Here is a 22,093-nt window from a genome sequence, read left to right on the forward strand (position 1 = left end):
AATAAGAAGCTTTTATTTAATAATTTTTACTTGACACTTTAGGCATCATGTTGTTTTTGGACAAGTAATCTCTGGCCAAGAAGTTGTAAGAGAGATTGAAAACCAGAAAACAGATGCAGCTAGCAAACCGTTTGCGGAGGTACGGATACTCAGTTGTGGAGAGCTGATTCCCAAATCTAAAGGTAAAACGAAGTACATATTTCTAAGAATACTTACACATACAAAATAAGCAGAGACATTCTAAATAGTTGGCATGAAATTCATACTCAAGCTGATATAAAAATGAGGTTTTTGTTTTAAAATGTATTTCTGCGCTTTTGTTTTTTACTTTTTTAAGTTGACAAAAATTGTATATACTTACTGTGAACAATATGGTGTTTTGAAATATGTATACATTGTGGACTGGCTAAATTGAGCTAATTAACATATATTGCCTCACATAATTACCCCTTTTTGTGGTGAGAACTCTTAACATCTTAGCGGGGTTTTTTTTTTTTTTTTTGAGACAGTCTCACTCTGTCACCCAGGTTGGAGTGCAGTGGCATGATCTTGGCTCACTGCAACCTCCGCCTCCTGGATTCAAGCAATTCTCCTGCCTCAGCCTCCCAAGTAGCTGGGACTACAGGCGCCCGCCACCACACCCAGCTAACTTTTGTATTTTTAGTAGAGATGGGGTTTCACCATATTGGCCAGGCTGGTCTCGAACTCCTGACCTTGTGATCCGCCTGCCTCAGCCTCCCAAAGTGCTGGGATTACAGATGTGAGCCACTGCACCTGGCCAGTGATTTTCAGGAATACAGTACATTGTTATTAGTTGTAGTCATCATGTTATACAGTAGAATTCTTGAACTCATTCCTCTGAGCTAACTGAAATTTTATATCCTTTACCAGCATTTGTCCAACACATTCCCTTCTCTAATCCCATGAGAACCACTATTCTCTCTGCTTCTATGACTTCAACATTTTTAGATTCCACATGTAGATGAGATCATATGGTATTCGTCCTTTTGTGCCTGGCTTATTTCATATAACATAACTAACTTCCTCTGGGTTCATTCATGTTGCTCCAGATGACAGGCTGAATAGTATTCCATTGTGTATATAAACCACATTTTAAAAAAAATCCATTCATCTATTGGTGGAAACAGGTTGATTCTGTATCTTAGCTATTGTGAATAATGCAGCAGTGAACATGAGAGTGCAGATATCTCTTCAACACACTGATCTCATTTCCTTTGGATATATATCCAGTAGTGGGATTTCTGGATCATGTGCAAGTTCTATTTTTAATTTTTTTTATTATTATTATACTTTAAGTTCTGGGATACATGTGCAGAACATGCCGGTTTATTACATAGGTATTCATGTGGCATGGTGGTTTGCTGAACCCCATCAGCCTGTCATCTACATTAGGTATTTCTCCTAATGCTGTCCCTCCCCTAGACCCCCCACCCCCAGACATGCCCCAGTGTGTGATGTTCCTCTCCCTGTGTACATGTGTTCTCATTGTTCAACTTCCACTTTTGAGTGAGAACATGCAGTGTTTGGTTTTCTGTTCCCGTGTTAGTTTGCTGAGAATGATAGTTTCCAGCTTCATCCATGTCCCTGAAAAGGACATGAAGTCATCCTTTTTAATGGCTGCATAGTATTCCATGGTGTATATGTGCCACATTTTCCTTATCCTGTCTGTCATTGATGGGCATTTGGGTCTGTTACAAGTCTTTGCTATTTTGAATAATGCTGCAGTAAACATATGTGTGCATGTGTCTTTATAGAAGAATGATTTATAATCTTTTGGGTATATACCCAGTAATGGGATTGCTGTGCCAAATGATATTTCTGGTTCTAGATCCTTGAGGAATTGCCACACTGTCTTCCACAATGGTTGAACTAATTTATGCTCCCACGAACAGTGTAATGGTGTTCCTGTTTCTCCACATCCTCTCCAGCATCTGTTGTTTCCTGACTGTTTAATGATCACCGTTCTAACTGGCATGAGATGGTATCTCATTGTGGTTTTGATTTGCTTTTCTGTAATGACCAGTGATGATTAGCTTTTTTTTTTCCTGTTTGTTGGCCACATAAATGTCTTCTTTTGAGAAGTGTCTGTTGATATCCTTCACCTACTTTTTGATGGCGTTATTTGTTTTTTTTCTTGTAAGTTTGTTTAAGTTCTTTGTAGATTCTGGATATTAGCCCTTTGTCAGATGGATAGATAGCAAAAATGATCTCCCGTTCTGTAGGTTGCCTGTTCACTCTGATGATAGCTTCTTTTGCTGTGCAGAAGCTCTTTAGTTTAATTAGATACCATTTGTCAATTTTGGCTTTTGTTGCCATCGTTTTTGGTGTTTTAGTCATGAAATCTTTGCCCATGCCTATATCCTGAATGGTATTGCCTAGGTTTTCTTCTAGGGTTTTTATGATTTTAGGTCTTATGTTTAAGTCTTTAATCTATCTCTTGAGTTAATTTTTGTATAAGGTGTAAGGAAGGGGTGCAGTTTCAGTTTTTTGCATATGGCTAGCCAGTTTTCCAAACACCGTTTACTAAATAGGAAATCCTTTTCCCATTGCTTGTTTTTGTCAGGTTTGTCAAAGATCAGATGGTTGTAGATGTGTGGCGTTATTTCCGAGGCCTCTGTTCTGTTTCATTGATTTATATATCCATTTTGATAGCAGTACCATGCTGTTTTGGTTACTGTAGCCTTGCAGTATAGTTTGAAGTCAGGTAGCATGATGCCTCCAGCTTTGTTCCTTTTCCTTAGGATTGTCTTGGCTATACAGGCTCTTTTTTGGTTCCATATGAAATTTAAAGCAGTTTTTTTCTGATTCTATGAAGAAAGTCAATTGTAGCTTGATGGAGATAGCATTGAATCTATAAATTACTTTGGGCAGTATGGCCATTTTCATGATATTGATTCTTACTATCCATAAGCATGAAATATTTTTCCATTTTTGTCCTCTCTTATTTCCTTGAGCAGTGGTTTGTAGTTCTCCTTGAAGAGGTCCTTCACATTCCATGTAAGTTGTGTTCCTAGGTATTTTATTCTCTTTGTAGCAATTGTGAATGGGAGTTCACTCATGATTTGGCTCTCTGTTTGTGTGTTATTGGTGTATAGGAATGCTTGTGATTTTTGCACATTGATTTTATATCCTGAGTCTTTGCTGAAGTTGGTTATCAGCTTAAGGAGATTTTGGGCTGAGACGATGGGGTTTTCTAAATACACAATTATGTCATCTGCAAACAGACAGCTTGACTTCCTCTCTTCCTATTTGAATACCCTTTATTTCCTTCTCTTGCCTGATTATCCTGGCCAGAACTTTCAATACTACATTGAATAGGAGTGGTGAGAGAGGGCGTCCTTGTCTTGTGCCAGTTTTCAAAGGGAATGCTTCCAGCTTTTGTCCATTCAGCAGGATATTAGCTGTGGGTTTGTCATAAGTAGCTCTTATTATTTTGAGATATGTTTCATCAATACCTAGTTTATTGACAGTTTTTAGCATGAAGGGCTGTTGAATTTTATTGAAGGCCTTTTCTGCATCTATTGAGATAATCATGTGGTTTTAGTCATTGGTTCTGTTTATGTGATGGATTACATTTATTGATTTATGTATGTTGAACCATTCTTGCATCCCAGAGGTGAAACTGACTTAATCGTGGTAGATAAGCTTTCTGATGTGCTGCTGGATTCGGTTTGCCAGTATTTTATTGAGGATTTTCCCATCGATGTTCATCAGGGATATTGGCCTGAAATTTTCTTTTTTTCTTGTGTCTCTGCCAGGCTTTGGTATCAGGATGATGTTGGCCTCATAAAATGAGTTAGGGAGGAGTCCCCCTTTTGGAATAGTTTCAGAAGGAATGGTACCAGCCCCTCTTTGTACCTCTGGTAGAATTCGGCTGTGAATCCATCTGGTCCTGGGCTTTTTTTGGTTGGTAAGCTATTAATTACTGCGTCAATTTCAGAACTTGTTATTGGTGTATTCAGGGATTCGACTTCTTGCTGGTTTAGTCTTAGAAGGGTGTATATGTCTAGGAATTTATCCATTTCTTCTAGATTTTCTAGTGTATTTGTGTAGAGGTGTTTATAGTATTCTCTGATGGTAGTTTGTATTTCTGTGGGATCAGTGGTGACCTCCCTTTTATCATTTTTTATTTTGTCTATTTGATTTTTCTCTATTTTCCTCTTAGTCTGGCTAGCAGACATCTAGCCAGAATCTATTTTGTTAATCTTTTCAAAAACCGGCTCCTGGATTCATTGATTTTTTTTTTTTTTTTAAGGGTTTTTTGTTTCTCTATTTCCTTCAGTTCTGCTCTGATCTTAGATATTTCTTGTCTCATGCTAGCTTTTGAATTTGTTTCTCTAGTTCTTTTAATTCTGATGTTAGGATATCCATTTTAGATCTTTCCTGCTTTTTCTTGTGGGCATTTAGTGCTGTAAATTTGCTTCTAAACACTGCTTTAGCTGTGTCCCAGAGATTCTGGTACGTTGTCTTTGTTCTCATTGGTTTTAAAGAACTTACTTATTTCTGCCTTAATTTCATTATTTACCCAGTAGTCATTCAGGAGCAGGTTGTTCAGTTTCCGTGTAATTGTGCGGTTTTGAGTGAGTTTCTTAATCTTGAGGTCCAATTTGATTGCACTGTGGTCTGAGAGACTGACTGTTACGATTTCCGTTCTTTTGCATTTGCTGAGGAGTGTTTTACTTCCAATTATGTGGTCAGTTTTAGAATGAATGTGACGTGGTGCTGAGAAGAATGTATATTCTGTTGATTTGGGGTGGAGAGTTCTGTAGATGTCTGTTAGGTTCACTTAGCAGAGCTAGTTGAAGTCCTGAATATCCTTGTTAATTTTCTGTCTCGTTGATCTGTCTAATGTTGACAGTGGAGTGTTAAAGTCTCCTAGTATTATTGTGTGGGAGTCTAAGTCTCTTTGTAGGTCTCTGAGAGCTTGCTTTATGAATCTGGGTGCTCCTGTATTGGTGCATATGTATTTAGGATAGTTAGCTCTTCTTGTTGCATTGATCCCTTTACCATTATGTAATGCCCTCTTTCTATTTCTGATTTTTTGAGGAGCTTTCATTCGGTTTTCTAATAATGTCTATACTGATTTACATTCCCACCAACAGTTTACAAGAGTGTCCTTTTCTTCATGTCCTCTCCCTTGTTTTTGTTCTTTTTTTCTTTTTCATAATAGCCATTGTAACAGGTATGAGGTGCCATCTCATTGTAGTTTTAATTTGCATTCCTTTGTGACATTGAGCATTTTTGCCCATATGCTTGTTGGCCATTTGTATGTCTTCCTTTGAGAAATATCTCTTCAGGTTCTTTGCCCAATTTTAAATCAGGTTGTTTTCTTGCTGATGAGTTGTTTGCATTCCTTATATATTTTGGATATTAACCCATTGTCAGATGTATGGTTTGCAAATACTTTCTTCCATTCCAGAGGTTGCGTCTTCACTCTGTTGATCGTTTCTTTGGCTGTGTGGAACCCTATTAGTTTGATGCAATCCCATTTGTCTATTTTTGCTTTTTGTTGCCTGTGGTTTTGGGGTCATATCCAGAAAAGTCATTGCTCAAACCAATGTCATGGAGCTTTTTCTGTGTGTTTTCTTTTAGTGGTTTTGCAGTTGCAAGTCTTATGTTTAAGTCATTAAACCATTTTTAGTTGATTTTTATATGCGTTATAAGGGTCTGATTTTTTTTTTACATGTGGATATCTAGTTGTTCCAGCACTGTTTATTGAAGAGCCTGTCTTTTTCCCATTGTGTGTTCTTGGCAATTTTGTGTTTTTAACTGTGTTTTATCCTACTTCTCACTTTGTTTACCATGAAGTCAGTTAAGTTTTTCTGATTATTAACTGGCAATAATTTGCCCTTTTGCTTCCACTCAGTTTTTTGTTTTTTGTTTGTTTGTTTGTTTGTTTTTTAACTATAGTTGTCTGAATAACCTAGTAAGTAAATACTCTAGAGGAAGAGACTCTGGGGCTAGGTGGCAATCGAAGAGAGGAAGATAGATTGAGAAACTTTAAGGGAATAAATTATTTTTTCTTTAAGCGCTACTTAGATTCAGAAGCATCCTACATGTTTGAGAAACTTCTTTTATTTAGACCAGACCATTTGATGCTAACAAGACTAATTTGATATATTGTCTGAAATGGTAAGAACTTTAAATATTTTAAGTCTTTGTATTTGAAATATGTGGCTGATACTATTTTATTACAGATGATGGGCTTGACTTCCTAAAAATAATGGAGATTACCTTCAAACCTGTATAGAAAGCAGTAAAACCTTAAACTAACTCTGTTCTTACTAATCTAGGGAATAATAATATCAGTAATTAGTTTCTTAGAGTTAGCACATGTGAGAGTCATCTATAATGCTTTCTGATACTCACAGTAACTCTGTAGTATTATATATCCCTATTTTACAGACAAAGATAATCAAGAAGATTAAGTTCTTTGCTGTGTCAGGAAAAGAGACCTCAAACCCAAGTTCGAGAATTAGAGCTTTTTCTGTTACATGTTACTGACTCATTAAAGTTTAAATGTCTTTAAAATTTCTTAAGAATTACCCTAAGTAGATCGTTCTCATCTCACCTTTTAGGTATACTGATTTCCTCTATAATATTTAGAAATAGGTACATTTTGTTTTGTTTTAATTTTAAAACACCCGAGATGGGCATAGAGAAGGCAAAATGATTATTTAAAAAAAATTTTTTTTGTCTGTATTCCATTTTTGAGTCTGCTAATTTTATTTTCTTCCATGTGATGTCAAATAAATATTTGCAGGTAAATTACTGCAATAAATTATTGCAGGTGTATGCTTCAGCTCATGGAATTTCTTGATATACATGAGACCGATTATCCATATTTACAAACAACAGGTGTAATGTATGCCTTTTTTCTTGAAGATTCAGTAAAAAACGAGATGTTGAGAATCTTTGAGTAATACGCTACAAATGCAATTATTTACATTTAAAAAATACTAAAAAAAAGTCTGTAGTGATATTTGTTACTTTAAACCCTGAACCTACTGATGTTTAAACTTTAGAGTGTTTTTAGTACAGTAGGAATATTTTGGCTTAAGGCATTATTCTTCCCAAGTCATCTAGAAAATCTTCATCATTTATTCTCTACTTGACAACTAATTTAAAAAAAAATACTTTAGTCTTTAAGGACGGTTGTGTTAGGATCTGTTGCTTCCTTATAAAAGTTAAGTGGCCAGGCACAGTGGCCGACACCTGTAATCCCAGCACTTTGTGAAACTGAAACAGGAGGATCACTTGAGCCCATGAGTTTCAGACCAGCCTGGGCAACATTGTGAGACTCTTCTCTACCAAAAAAAAAAAAAAATTTTTTTTTTAATTAACTGTCTGTAGTCCCTGCTATTTGGGAGGCTGAGGCAGGAGGATCACTTGAGGCCAGGAGTTCGAGGCTGCAGCCTGGGTGACAGAACAAGGCCCTGGCTCTAAAAAATATATAAATAAATAAAGTTAAGGGTGCTGTGTGGTTTATATATTCAGAAAGAGATTGAGGTAACAGAGTTTTTGGCCAGGTGCTGGCTCACGCCTATAATCCCAGCAACTTGGGAGACCGAGGTAGATGGATCACTTGAGGTCAGGAGGTTGAAACCAGCCTGGCCAACATGGTGAAACCCTGTCTCTACTAAAAATACAAAAAAAAAGTTTGCGTTTTAAACCATAAACAGTAATCATAGACTCTCTAATAAATTTGTTGTAAAGATGCTTTTGGTACCAAAAGGGCAGGACATGAATATTTGCCTAAAGGAGGAAGTAAATGAATGTAGCTCTTTATATATTACTTACATCTTTATAATGTGTTGTCATCTGAAGAAATAAATGATAGTTTTGCCTATGCCATTGGGGCCAGGAAGTTATGCTAAAAGTTGATGTTAGCATCCAACTGTATGTCCCTCAAACTCATCTTGCCCTTATCAGTTTCAGCAATCTGAGATTGGCCCTTTATTAATATGTATCTTCCCAGGAGTTTCTAAAAGGTCAGATTTGTTTTGAGCCAGGCCTCCAATGCCTACTCTGTTCTGGATCATACTATGAAAAGAGGAAAAGATCGTTAGTTTGAAAACACACACTTGGACTCCTGTTATTCCATAATCCTTCAGTTACCATTCAGAACATTGTTCAGGGTAGATTTTGTCATGCATCTTATATAATCTTAAGCAGAGCTATATCTTACATCCACTTTGTAAGTTTGATGGCCTCCTTAAAATAATTGGGAACAGTCAAAACGCACTGTAACATTGTGGTATTTATCATCATTATATTTAAAACCTTGTATGAGAGATTTACACCTCTTTTTTTTTTTAACTTCCTGAAAGAAAACAAAAAGACTTCTGAAGAAATCTGACTGTCTTGGTCCATCTGTATATGGTCTTTGTGAGTCTGGGCAATCAGTCTTCCTGGGCCTTTCTCTCTTTGCAATTTTGAGATTGGAGATCTTTCTTTTTGTGACTATTTGAGTGTGCCAGAGAAAATTCGAAGTCAGGGAGAAAAACCTTCCAGCAGATGCAGAGATGGAACACTGGAAACTAATAAAAGCTGCATCCTCTGTAGAGGCTCAGCAAAGGGCTGTCAAAAGTCAGAGTGGAGGGTAGAGCACAGACGTACCTATATTAAGGTATTTCCTGGGTTTTCAGGAGCTGACATGACCTCAGATCATGCTCTGCTCTTCAGAGTTCACTGCAGTTGTTAACCCATTTATGCTGGAGGTTGCAAGTTTTTTGTGTGAAAAATTGGATCTTGGCAGTGACCTTGAGAAGTAGGATATACATAACTCCCACAAGCTTAGAGTACCAATAGTAGAACTAAGAGATGAGAGGATTGCTATGTTACATAGTATACAGAAACACAAGAACAGAGTTGTGGCAACATGGCGGTAAGTAGTTGTATGAGAAGAAATGGCAGGAGGCAGATTGCCTGGCAATACAGAATGAATAGCACAATAGAGGAAGCAGCTGGTAAATCTTGTACTCAGGAGACAAGTGAAGAACACCACTAGAGATTCATTTTTATGGTGACAGAGTCCCATTTCAGTGTCCTTATTCTAAAAGTAATTTTGGCACTTTTATTGGAAAATAGTGGGATGTTAAACTTAGAAACAGTTTAGGAGATGAGACCTATAATGTGAAATGAAATTGTCTAAAGACCATTTTAGGAATACTTCTGTTCTTTATTTCAAATCCTATTTTGATGGTGATTTCAGAATTCGCTTCATTTTCAAGATTTCAAGTGAAATTTATTGGTGTAAATCTGTAGGTCTCAAATAAAAAACAAAGCAGCATTTTCTTACATTAGGTTTTTACAAATAAAATACTCTGGAGTTATTTCTGGTTTGGTTTTGAATTTTTTTTTTTTTTTGAGACGGAGTCTTGCTCTGTCGCCCAGCCTGGGGTGCAGTGGCCGGATCTCAGCTCACTGCAAGCTCTGCCTCCTGGGTTTACAACATTCTCCTGTCTCAGCCTCCCAAGTAGCTGGGACTACAGGCCCCACTACCACGCCCGGCTAGTTTTTTTGTATTTTTTAGTAGAGACGGGGTTTCACCGTGTTAGCCAGGATGGTCTCGATCTCCTGACCTCGTGATCCACCCGTCTCGGCCTCCCAAAGTGCTGGGATTACGCTTGAGCCACCGCGCCCAGCCGATTTTTTTTTTTTTTTTTTTTGAGACAGTGTCTTGCCCTGTTGCCAGGCTGGAGTGCAGTGGTGCAGTCAGTGGTGCAGTCATAGTTCACTGCAACCTCAAACTCCTGGGTTCAGGCAATCTTCCCACCTCAGCCTTCGAAATAGCTGGGACTACAGGTGTGCATTGCCATAGCTGGCTAATTTTTGTATTTTTGGTGGAGACAGGATCTCGCTGTGTTGCCCAGGCGGGTCTCAAATTCCTGGTTCAAGCTAACTTGACCTCCCAAAGTGCTGGGATTACAGATGTGAGCTATGGAGTTTCGTTTTTAACCTTAATATTTTTATTTATTTTTTTTTTTTGAGACGGAGTCTCGCTCTGCCGCCCAGGCTGGAGTGCAATGGCCGGATCTCAGCTCACTGTAAGCTCCGCCTCCCAGGTCCACGCCATTCTCCTGCCTCAGCCTCCCGAGTAGTTGGGACTACAGGCGCCCGCCACCTCGCCCGGCTAATTTTTTGTATTTTTAGTAGAGACGGGGTTTCACCGTGTTAGCCAGGATGGTCTCGATCTCCTGACTTCGTGATCCGCCCATCTCGGCCTCCCAAAGTGCTGGGATTACAGGCTTGAGCCACCGCGCCCGGCCAACCTTAATATTATACTAGTAAGTTCAGTGACTAATTGATAGGGTTACATCACACCATACCCCCAAGTAAAGGTCAGTGAAGATGTTTGGGAAATCATCCTACCTAATAATAAGCAAACTGTGTAATCTTTAAACTAATTAACCAGAAATGGCCCGAGTTGAGAGTGTTATTAATAACTCTCTGTAATTCCTTTTCATCCATTATGATTTTTAACTTGCATTGTGGTTTTTGCTTTTAGTACTATTTCATTTTACCTTAAGGATATTTATATACTTGTAATAGAAATGCTGAAATCAATTTTGTGTAAGTAGTTAAGCAAGAAGTAGGGTTTTGTTTTGTTTTGTTTTGTTTTTTGTTTTTGTTTTTTTTGAGACAGAGTCTCACTCTGTCGCCCAGGCTGGAGTGCAGTGGCGAGATCTCGGCTCACTGCAAGCTCCGCCTCCCTGGTTCACACCATTCTCCTGCCTCAGCCTCCCGAGTAGCTAGGACTAGAGGTGCCCGCCACCATGCCCAGCTAATTTCTTTTTGTATTTTTAGTAGAGATGGGGTTTCCCCATATTAGCCAGGATGGTCTCGACCTTCCGACCTTATGATCTGCCCACCTCGGCCTCCCAAAGTGCTGGGATTACAGGCTTGAGCCACCGCGCCCAGCCGGAAGTAGGTTTTTTTGAAGAGTCAGCTGAAAACAGCTGTTGCCATATTTGGAATTTAAGTTTTTAATTTGAAAATATTATAATTGAGACATTATTGTATATACTTATGGTATACAGCGTGATGTTATGATACATGTATACAATGCAGAATGATTAAATCAAGCTATTTAACATAGCTGTCACCTCAAGTAATGTTTTTGTAGTCGGAAATTTGAAATTTACTATCTCAGGAATTTTGAAATGTACAATACATTGTTATTAACTTTTCTCACCATGCTATGAAAGTAGATCTCACCAAACTTATTCTTCCTGTCTTCACTGAAACTTTGTACCCTAATTTTAAAAATTTAATACATTTATTTGGTTCAAAATTTAGAGAGTGTAAAAGGATAATCAGTGAAAATCTCTTTCAGTGAGTTTCCATTCTCACATTTTGTACATTATTCCACATGTGTGTGAATGTTGATCATGTAGAATGAATTTCCTAGAAATGGAATTGCCAGTTTACAGAGGTCATGCATTTGTAATTTGGTAGACACTGCTACCAGAATATAAGAGGATGAGTTGCCCTAAACCCTGTATAAAACTACTTATTATTGTAAACTCTTTCACCTTTGCCAGCCTAATGAATTTTTTTTTAACAAATACTAGTTTCAATTAGCATTTCTCTGAGAAATGTGATGTTTGGGTCTCCTTAAGAGCTATTTATGTTTCTTTTTATCTGAACTGATTGTTGATTCCTTTACCCCCTATTATTTACCATTCTTTTGTTCTTCCTTTCTGAAGTTCAAGTCGCCTCCTGCTTTTTCCTTTCTCTTTGGAGAACTTCCTTTAACCAATTTTTTTTTTTTTTTAAGGTTAGGTCTACTGGTGACAAATTATTCTAGTTTTCTGAAAATGTCTTTATTTCATCAGGGTTTAGGGAATGGTTTCAGAATGAAACTGTTCCACCTCAGATCATTAGGCATTAGCGTTTCATAAGGAGTGCTCAGCCTAGATCCCTCGCTTGCACAGTTCACAATAGGGTTTGTGCTCCTTTAAGAATCTAATGCTGTCGCTGATCTGACAGGAGCTGGAGCTCCAGTGGTAAGGCTTGCTTGCCTGCCACTCACCTTCTCCTCTGTGACCTGGTTCCTAACATGTGACGGATCAGTACCAGGGACCATGGCTCTTCATCTCCATGTACTGACATTACGTTGACTATGTATATCGATAATTCTATTCAGTTAAATAATACTTGTGACTTTGAGAAGGATACAGTTTCAATCATATTCTCAATATGCCTTAATCATATTTTAAAATATAGTTTAGCACACACTTTGAAATTCAAGCCACAGTCTTACAGAATCAATATTGCTATTGTGATGTCTCCCAATTTTTTTTGCCTTTTTACCCTTCTGTCCTTTAATGCCATCTCTTTCTCAATTATTTTCTCTCATTTTTTTTCTGAGCAGACTTACACGAAAAGGAACGTAAATTAAATTTGCCAAATATCAAAAGAGAGGAACTTTTTATTTATTTATTTATATTTGAAACGGAATCTCAGTCTGTCTCCCAGGCTGGAGTGCAGTGACGCAATCTCAGCTCACTGCAACCTCTGCCTCCCAGTTCAAGAGATTCTCTGCCTCAGTCTCCCGAGTAGCTGGGATTACAGGTGCCCTCTACCACACTTAGCTAATTTTTGTATTTTTAGTAGAGACGGGTTTCTACATGTTGGTCAGGCTGGTCTCGAACTCCTGACCTCAACCTATCCACCAGCCTTGGCCTCCCAAAGTGGTGGGATTACAGGCATGAGCCACTGCACCTGTACTTTTCATTTTATCATGTTATCTTGCTTCACTAAAATGTTCTCTTCAAAAGCGATGTGTAAATTAAATCATTGTTTATTAAATGTATTTAATACACTTGGTAAGTGGGCTTGCTGTTGTGTGGTATGGTTTTTTGTTGTTTTGGAGACAGGTTCTCACTCTGTTCCCCAAGCTAGAACGTAGTGGTGCAGTCATGGCTCACTGCAGCCTCGACTTCAAGTAATTCTCCCTCCTCGGCCTCCCAAAGTGCTGGCATTACAGGTGTGAGACACCATACCCCCGGCGACCTCCCAGGGTCAAGTGATTCTCCCCCCTCAGCCTCCCAAAGTGCTGGGACTACAGGCGTGAGAAGCCATGCCCCTAGCCAATGGGGTTGCTTTTTTTTTGTTTTTTTGTTTTTTAATTTCAAATACTAAATGGGCTTGCTTTTAAAGTATATCAACTGGGATGTATTTCTCATAGGAAAGAATCTCAATGCAAAATAAATAGAAATCAGAGCTGGTAATTAAAGATTTGTTAATTGTGGGGTAAAGAGTTACCATATTTTAACAAGTATATTTTATGTTTAAGTGTAGTATTTTTATTTTGCTTGCACAATTTTATGTTTTTATTTCATTATGAATTTCTTTGTTAGATTTCCTAAAAATTTGATCTTTCCCCCCCCGCATATCCCTCAGGTTTATTAGTTTAGCATATATAAGTAGATTTTTCAGATTATATGTTTTTACATACCCACTCTGTCTTACTAGCAGCATTGGTATTGGATTCAGGTTAACAGTTGGGCTCATGAGACAAAATTAGCTTCCCCAGGCACTAAGGCTACTTACCCTTAAGAAAGGATATAGGACAGGAAACGGCATGGCTGGTACATCAACAGCATAGAGGAGCTCTCATGATTTCCAGGCACAGCTTGCATATATCCCAAACATCTCACACTTGATAATGTACATGTTCCTTAGAAACACAACTGGGTAAGGAAGGATTACCTTAGTTCAGTGAAGCCATTACATCTACAGTCTGTTCAGATTTTATACCTTGTTCCCTTTCTCCAGTGCAGCAACATCTCATCAGTACTGGAAAAGCAATCTGGACAGTGAACCAGAAGTCCTTGAAGTTACAAGTAACTTCAGCCAGATTTTCATGTGTCTTGGGTTTAGTATATTCATATAAATTATCACTTACAAATTTCAAGGATGATTCAGGCACAGCAGCACACGTGCCTGTAGTCTTAGCTACTCAGGAGGCTGAGGGAAGGAGGATTACTTGAGCCCAGGAGTTTGAGGCCAGCCTGTGCAACACAGCAAGACCGCATCTTCATAAATATATAAGTAAATAAACAAGGCTAGGCATGGTAGCTCACACTTGTAATCCCAACACTTACAGAGGTTGAGGCAGGAGGATCCCTTGAGCACAGGAGTTTGAAACCAGCCTAGGCAACATAGGGAGAACTTGCCTCTACAAAAATAAAAGTAAAAAAATTAGCAGGGCATGGTGGCATACACCAGTGTTCCCAGTTACTCAGGAAGCTGAGACAGAAGTATCACTTGAGCCCGGGAGGTCAAGACTGTAGTGAGCTAAGATCTTCACTCTAGCCTGGGCAACAGAGCAAGACCCTGTCTCCAAAAAAAAAAAAAGACAAGGATAAATTTGCCAAATATCAAATCTTCAGATGTTCCTGAGGGTAAGGTGAGGCTAAAGGAAAGGTCACAAATCAGCTGTTAACCCTTTCAACTAAGGTTCTGTAACCAAACAGCCAACAGATAATCCAAAGATATATTTTCTTTGTTCTCCTTGACTTTTTATTATGGAAAATATTAATTTATACACAAGTGAATAAAATAGTATAACAAACACTTGTTCTTTACCTAGCTTTGGGAGTTTATTTATGGCCAAGCTTGTTTTACCCATCACTAGCCACCTTTCCCTTTCCTATTACTTTGAAACAAATTCCAGGCATAATATTTTATCAATAAATGTTATTTCTAAAAGATGATTCTTAAAAACAATACCATAATGATACATACATACACATTCCTAAATATAAAATATCCTGACAGTGTTCAGATTGTAACTGTTTCATTAACGTTAATTAATTTTTTGTTGTGTGAATCAATCCAAATAAAGTTCAGACATTGAAATTGGTCTTGTAAGTTGTGTTTTGTTTTTTAATAAATTCTCTTGCCATCTTGTTTTATGTTTCCTTGAAATGTATTTATCAAAAAAGGTAGATCATTTGTCGTGCAGCGTTTTCTATAATTGAACACACTGGATTTTACTAATTGAATACTTACTATGTTATGTAATGTTGATCAGATGCAGTTGTGACTTGAAAAAATTCCTTTTAATGAAAACAGGAGTCACACAGGACTAGTTGTCTCAGTGTTCTGCAGCAGCCACGGGTTATCAGTGCCTCACAAGAAGTTGTAAAACAATGATTTTTGTTTGTTTGTTTTTGTTTTTTGAGACAGAGTCTCGCTCAATTTCTTTTTCATTTATGCCTGGAATGCTTCTGACAAAGAGCTATTTCCCTTCATCTATTTCATTAGCAAGTGGTACAGTTTGTACCAGAAAGGCCGGATAAATGCTTTATACTTTATGAGTATCACTATGAACTAATGGATTTCTGTTATAATCTGATATATTTCAATTTATTGTAGTTCTCATCTATATATCAATATTGTCCCATCTTTGGCGCCGGTTAGCCTCTTCAAATCCAACATGATTTGAATGAGTATATCTTTAGATAGGTCAAGCTCCTCCTAGTTTGTAGTATCTTCTTCTAATTCTTGTTGTATTACACCTTCTAGCTTTACTTACTTATGTTAATTGAATGATCCTTTAAACTCTGAGTTTATTTACCCTTTTTAAAGTTACGGCTTCCTTAACTGAAATAAAATTTCAATTTAAAATGACTTTTTGTAGAGTCCCCAAAACATTCTGTTCATCATGGGCAATTGACTTCCCTCTGTTATCAGTCTCCTCTTGAGCTAGATTTCTTTATTATTAGAAGACTGCTTGGGCATTGAAATATAAGCCCATGCCAATGAAATCAATTTCTTACCTCTCCACGTTTCTGTAAAGCAGTTTTTCTGTTATTTCCCTGCACTAGTTCTGCCAATCTTGATAATAAGAGGGGAAGTGGAAAACTACAAGATTAGAACGTGGGACTCTTCATTGTTATTCTGTGCTTTTAGAAAACTTTCTTATTCAGATGTTTGTTAACATTAGTTTAGCATTTTAGACACCTATTTTTTAAAGTTCTTTGGATTAATACATACAACTTTGACCGATGAATTCTGGAGATCTGGACTCTAATCCTGAGTCTCGACTCCTTTCCTGTACTTTCCAGTTCACATAGCTGGATGATCTAAGTGCTAAATACCGGACTCAGTGAGAATCTGCAGAAAATTTAAATCTCCTTCCACAAAGTTCGTCTAAAAATTGTTGATCAAAACCTTTTTGTTTTTATTAAAGTTAAGAAAGAAGAAAAGAAAAGGCATAAATCATCATCATCTTCCTCCTCCTCATCTAGTGACTCAGATAGCTCAAGTGATTCTCAGTCCTCTTCTGATTCTTCTGATTCTGAAAGTGCTTCTGAAGAGAAATCAAAGAAAAGAAAAAAGAAACATAGGAAAAATTCCCGAAAACACAAGAAAGAAAAGAAGAAGCGAAAGAAAAGCAAGAAGAGGTCTTAATTTTACTTTTCTAATGCTAGCTTTATATTCTGATTCCGTTTTTATAAATAAATCTGTTAGGATTTGGGGTCAATTATATGAAACTGTTAAAATAGTGAGAAATATAGCATGGAGCATAAGACTTTTGATATTCTACAGTCTGTAGATTAAATTTTGGGTACGTTCATTTTCTTTTGAAACAAAACCTATCAGTTCATTTTTTTGTGTACTCAATTAAATGATGGCTTTGGTGTTACAGATTTGTATGTTTTGTAGGAGGATTATGGGATTCATGAAAATTGCAGAAAACCACCAATTGTTTTTCCTATTTTCAGTAGCTCTTATGATAGCATAAGGGTAGAAAGCAGATAATATCCGTGTATTTTACCTTCTTTTCCATTTTGTTTGAAATAATCAGTGTTTGTACTAAAACTTGTCTTCATCTGCCTGTTGCCTCAAATGCAATTAATTTCCATACCCATGTTTTAAAGTATTTTAAATTTATCAGAGCGCGTTGCCCACATAGTTTCATATTTTTTATCCGTTTTGTAGGAAAATATTTTTTGAGAGTGTGATAATCGAAACATTTTGTTTTGTTTGTTTTTTGATTGGTTAGTTGGTTTGTCAGAGGAATAGAAGATTTTTCCCATGCGATCACATCTTTGGTAAGGACAGGATGTTTATATTATAGTGATATAAAGGAAAGAAATACCAACAATTGGATATTTGTGTAAGGACATAATAACCAACTGTAACTTGTTTTGTGTGTTTCTGTTTGTTAAGTGCATCTAGTGAGAGTGAAGCTGAAAATCTTGAAGCCCAACCCCAGTCTACTGTCCGTCCAGAAGAGATCCCTCCTATACCTGAAAATAGATTCCTAATGAGAAAAAGTCCTCCTAAAGCTGATGAGAAGGAAAGGAAAAACAGAGAGAGAGAGAGAGAAAGAGAGTGGTATGTGAATGTGTATATTTTGTCTTACATGGTTTACCATAGAACTTTTCTTCTTTTTAAAAAGTTTTTATTTATTTTAAACAAGATTTAATTGACCTTGTCCCAAGATTGAAATCTTTTTAATAAAATGTTCTTCTGCAAAGTTCTTTTTTGCCAACCACATAATTAGAAAGGTAAATTGACTTAAATTACAAGTAGATTGTGAAGTAGTTACACATAATAAACACTAATACAAAAAGATGTTAAGCTGCATTCTAAACCAATAACAAGATACTGTTTAACCAGTAAAACAAGGTAGTGTTTTATCGTGTTATTTGTGTACATTAAACTTTTAAGCAAATAAGAACCTTGGTTTTTCAGTTAATCTAATAGGAAAAACTGCTGTTTTCCTTACTTGGTTTACAGTATTGTAATAAAAACTGATGTCATGTTCAAATCCTGAAAAAATTTTACTACGTCAATCTACATTATTAATATCTGTAATGCTAGTTGTTCTTTATCAGTCATTTTAATAACTATGTCCAAAAGTAGAAAAGAATATTGAAATCTTTCTGTTAGTTATGATCAGAAATGCATTGTCATAATACAAATAATAACATTCTTGGCCAGGCATAGGGCTCACACCTGTAATCCCAGCACTTTGGGAGGCCAAGGTGGACAGATCTCTTGAGCTCAGGATTTTGAGACAAGCCTGGGCAACGTGGCAAAACCCCACCTCCACTAAAACAAAAATTAGCTGGGTATGGTGGTGCACGCCTGTAGTCCCAACTACTCAGGAGGCTGAGATGGGAAAATCACCAGAGCCCAGAAAGTTGAGGCTGCAGAGTGCAGTAATCATGCCACTGAGCTCCAGCCTGGGTGATGGGAGTGAGACACTGTCTTAAAAAAAAAAAAAAAAAAAAATTTTTTTGAGTAATCTTTCTATACTTCAATCCTTTCTATACAATAAAAATATAAAAATAGGATGTAGTATTTGAAACTTTGTAATTTTGAGGAGTTGGATTGAGTGAATTTTTCTGCTAGTATTGGAAAGGATGTTTCCAAGGAAATAAAGATTAAAGAAAAAGTATTTGAACAACTTTTCACATATCACTTACATGGATGTTGGTAATGTGCTAATTAAATATTAACTGATGTACTATTTTTGGAAAACAAACAGCTTCCCTTTTTGGTATAAACCATGATATGAATGTTTGACTAATTCAGACCAGCTTGTCGTTGCTTAGTTCACATTACTTAACATTTCTGTACAGTTCTGTTGCAACTTTTAAAGGATAATAAGGTACTTTGGGATAAGATAATTTTAAAATTGTTCTCTCGACAGCATTAGCTCCTTCTGAGCTCTTCTACATTAATTTTTCTTAGCACTATCAAATTAGTTTCGTCTTAGTAATGAGTATATATAGCAGTATTTCTCAATAGGACATGATTGGCATTTCGAGGCAGGAAAGTTCTTCATGCTGACCACATTTCAAGGCCTTAGCATTTCTGCCTCCTGGGCCCTACTTACTAGTAGCACTCTCTGGTCATTCCATTTTGGCTTGATAACCACTGATTATACATTTGTCTTTTGTATCCATGGGGAATTGGTTTCAGGACCCCTTGCAGATACCAAACTATGTAGATGTTTAAGTCTCTTTTGAAAAATAACATAGTATTTGCATATAATCTAATATTCCCATATATTTTAAATCATCTCTAGATTACTTAAAATATCTAGTGTGTTATGATAATCTATATAATAATATAGTGTAAATGCTATGTAAATACTTGTTTTACTATATTTGGGGGTTTTTTAATTTTTTTATTTTTTTAGTTGGGTTTTTTCCCCTTCAGATAGTTTTAATCCCTGGTTGGTTGAATCTTCAGATGTGGAACCTCCGGATACAGGGACGAACTGTATATAGAATTTTAAATTTGTTAATTTAAGATGAATAAAGCTGTATTCTACAGATTCATTTTTATTTTTATTTTATTATTATGGTTTTTTGTTTGTTTGTTTGTTTGAGACAGAGTCTCGCCCTGTCGCGCAGGCTGGAATGCAGTGGCATGATCTCGGCTCACTACAACCTCCGCCTCCCGGGTTTAAGCGATTCTCCTGCCTTGGCCTCCTGAGTAGCTGGGACTATAGGCGCGTGCCACCACGCCCAGCTAATTTTTTGTATTTTTAGTAGAGATGGCGTTTTACTGTGTTAGCCAGGATGATCTTGATATGCTGACCTCGTGATCCGTCTACCTTGGCCTCCCAAAGTGCTGGGATTATAGGCATGAGTCACTGTGCCCGGCCTAGATTCATTTTTATTAAAATCACACATCATGGGGCCGGGCATAGTGGCTGACATCTGTAATCCCAGCATTTTGGGAGGCCTTGGCGGGTGGATTGCTTGAGCTCAGAGGTTCAAGCCTGGGCAACATGGTGAAACCCTGTCTCTACCAAAAATACAAAAAATTAGCCAGGCATGGTGGTGCATACCTGTAGTTCCAGCTACTTGTGAGACTCAAGTGGGAGGATAGCTTGAAACCAGGAAGACAGAGGTTGCAGTGAGTCAAGATCACACCACTACACCCCAACCTGGGTGACGGAGTAAGACCCCGTCTCAAAAGAAATAATAATAAAGGACTTTTTTTTTTTGAGACAGAGTCTTGCTCTGTTGCCAGGCTGAAGTGCAGTGGCGCAATCCCGACTCACTGCAACTCTGCCTCCTGGGTTCAAGCAACTCTCCTGCCTCAGCCTCCCGAGTAGCTGAGATTACAGGCACGTGCCACCACACCCAGATAATATTTGTATTTTTAGTAGAGACAGGGTTTCACTATGTTGGCCAGGATGGTCTCGATCTCTTGACCTTGTGATCCGCCCGCCTTGGCATCCCAAAGTGCTGGGATTACAGGCGTGAGCCATCATGCCAGGCCAACAAAAGTTGTTTTTAAAATTGTGTTAACTTTCTCTTTGCTTTCTTCTAGTAATCCACCTAACTCCCAGCCTGCTTCATACCAGAGACGACTTTTAGTTACTAGATCTGGCAGGAAAATTAAAGGAAGAGGACCAAGGGTAGGTGATTCTTTCTCCCAGAGATCTTCACAATACTGCATTTGTCTTCCTTAAATAATTTTAGGGTGTTTCTTAAATATTATTTTAATGTGCAAGTAAGTAAAATTTAGGGGAGACGCAAACATTGAATTACATATTCTCTTTCTTAAACAGCTTCTGTATGTTGGTACTTCACAACAGAAAATCCATGATATATAGATTTTACATTTACATGGTATAAAATGGGATCGAGGTCTTTCTTGTCTCCCTTGTTACTTTGCAATCACTGTATTTGTATTCTTGTTAAAAATAAATAAAACTTAACCTTATTCTTGTATTTTATTCTTTTTTTATTTACTAGAGTGTCCTCATCAGAATTTAAATATCTTCTGCTTTCAAAACTTTATAGAAACTTGGCTACACTTTTCTGTCTTATGTCTTCACTTCCTACTTATTCCTCAAGCATTTCAGTTGTCTTCCACTAGCACTGTTCTGCTGAAAACAGCACTTGATGCATAATTAGCTCCATATCACAAAATCCAGTGGATCATTTTTAGCATTTTTAGTCTTCATCTTACTTGCTCCTTGTAATATTCTTTCCACATTTCTTTTTTTTTTTTTTTTTTTTTTTTTTTTTTTTTTTTAGTGAGATGGAGGCTCACTCTGTTGCCCAGGCTGGAGTGCAGTGACGCGATCTTGGCTCACTGCAACCTCTACCTCCCAGGTTCCTTCCCCCCCCCCCCCCGAGACGGAGTCTCGCTCTGTCACCCAGGCTCGAGTGCAGTGGCCTGATCTCAGCTCACTGCAAGCTCCGCTTCCCGGGTTCATGCCATTCTCCTGGCTCAGCCTCCCGAGTAGCTGGGACTACAGGCGCCCGCCACCTCGCCTGGCTAGTTTTTTGTATTTTTTAGTAGAGACGGGGTTTCACCGTGTTAGCCAGGATGGTCTTGATCTCCTGACCTCATGATCCGCCCGTCTCGGCCTCCCAAAGTGCTGGGATTACAGGCTTGAGCCACCGCGCCCGGCCAACCTCCCAGGTTCAAGCAGTCCTCCTGCCTCAGCTCCCCCTAGCAGCTGGGATTACACCATGCCCAGTTAATTTTTGTATTTTTAGTAGATATGGGGTTTCACCATGTTGCCCAGGCTGGTCTCAAACTCCTAACCTCAGGTGATCCACCTGCCTCGGCCTACCAAAGTGCTGGGATTATAGGCGTGAGCCACTGTGCCCGGCCTCCACATTTCTTTTATCACATATTCTTTCTATCTCTCTAGCCAGTCTGTTGTACATTTCTAATGCTAGCTCATACTCCTTAAACTGACCTTTTTTTTGAGACAGGATCTCACTTTTACCCAGGCTGGAGTGCAGTGGTACAATCAAGGAACACTGCAGCCTCAACCTTGCAGTCTCAAGCAATCCTCCCACCTCAGCCTCCCAAGTAGCTGGGACTACAGGTGTGCAGCACCACATCTGGCTAATTTTTGTATTTTTTTGTAAAAATGGGGTTTCGCCATGTTGCCCAGACTGGTCTCGAACTCCTGAGCTCAAGCAATCTGCCTGTCTTTAGCCTCCCAAAGTCCTAGAATTACAGGCATGAGCCACCGAGTCCAGCCATTTACCTAACCTTTAAATACTGTAGTACCTCAAGGTTCCCATTCAACTCTTCTCACACTGCATATACTCCTTGA

At 37.9% G+C, this 22,093-nt stretch overlaps 1 protein-coding gene across 11 annotated transcripts in view; it reads left to right on the forward strand.

Moving 5' to 3' along the window:
- The window catches only part of PPIG (peptidylprolyl isomerase G), a 60,873-nt gene that overhangs the window by 31,819 nt on the left and 6,961 nt on the right, over positions 1 to 22,093 (forward strand). For 9 of the 11 annotated variants that reach the window (XM_074009413.1, XM_065525629.2, XM_074009411.1 and 6 more), the window contains 4 exons: positions 43 to 182; positions 16,229 to 16,442; positions 17,212 to 17,379; positions 20,341 to 20,428. In XM_074009413.1, the coding sequence (XP_073865514.1) occupies positions 43 to 182; positions 16,229 to 16,442; positions 17,212 to 17,379; positions 20,341 to 20,428 (610 nt within the window). Of the gene's footprint in view, positions 1 to 42; positions 183 to 16,228; positions 16,443 to 17,044; positions 17,094 to 17,211; positions 17,380 to 20,340; positions 20,429 to 22,093 lie in introns of all 11 variants that reach the window. The other 2 variants (XR_012421200.1, XR_012421199.1) reach the window with 1 other exon arrangement.

Source organism: Macaca fascicularis, chromosome 12 (assembly GCF_037993035.2).
Source record: "Macaca fascicularis isolate 582-1 chromosome 12, T2T-MFA8v1.1".
Classification (NCBI taxonomy): domain Eukaryota; kingdom Metazoa; phylum Chordata; class Mammalia; order Primates; family Cercopithecidae; genus Macaca; species Macaca fascicularis.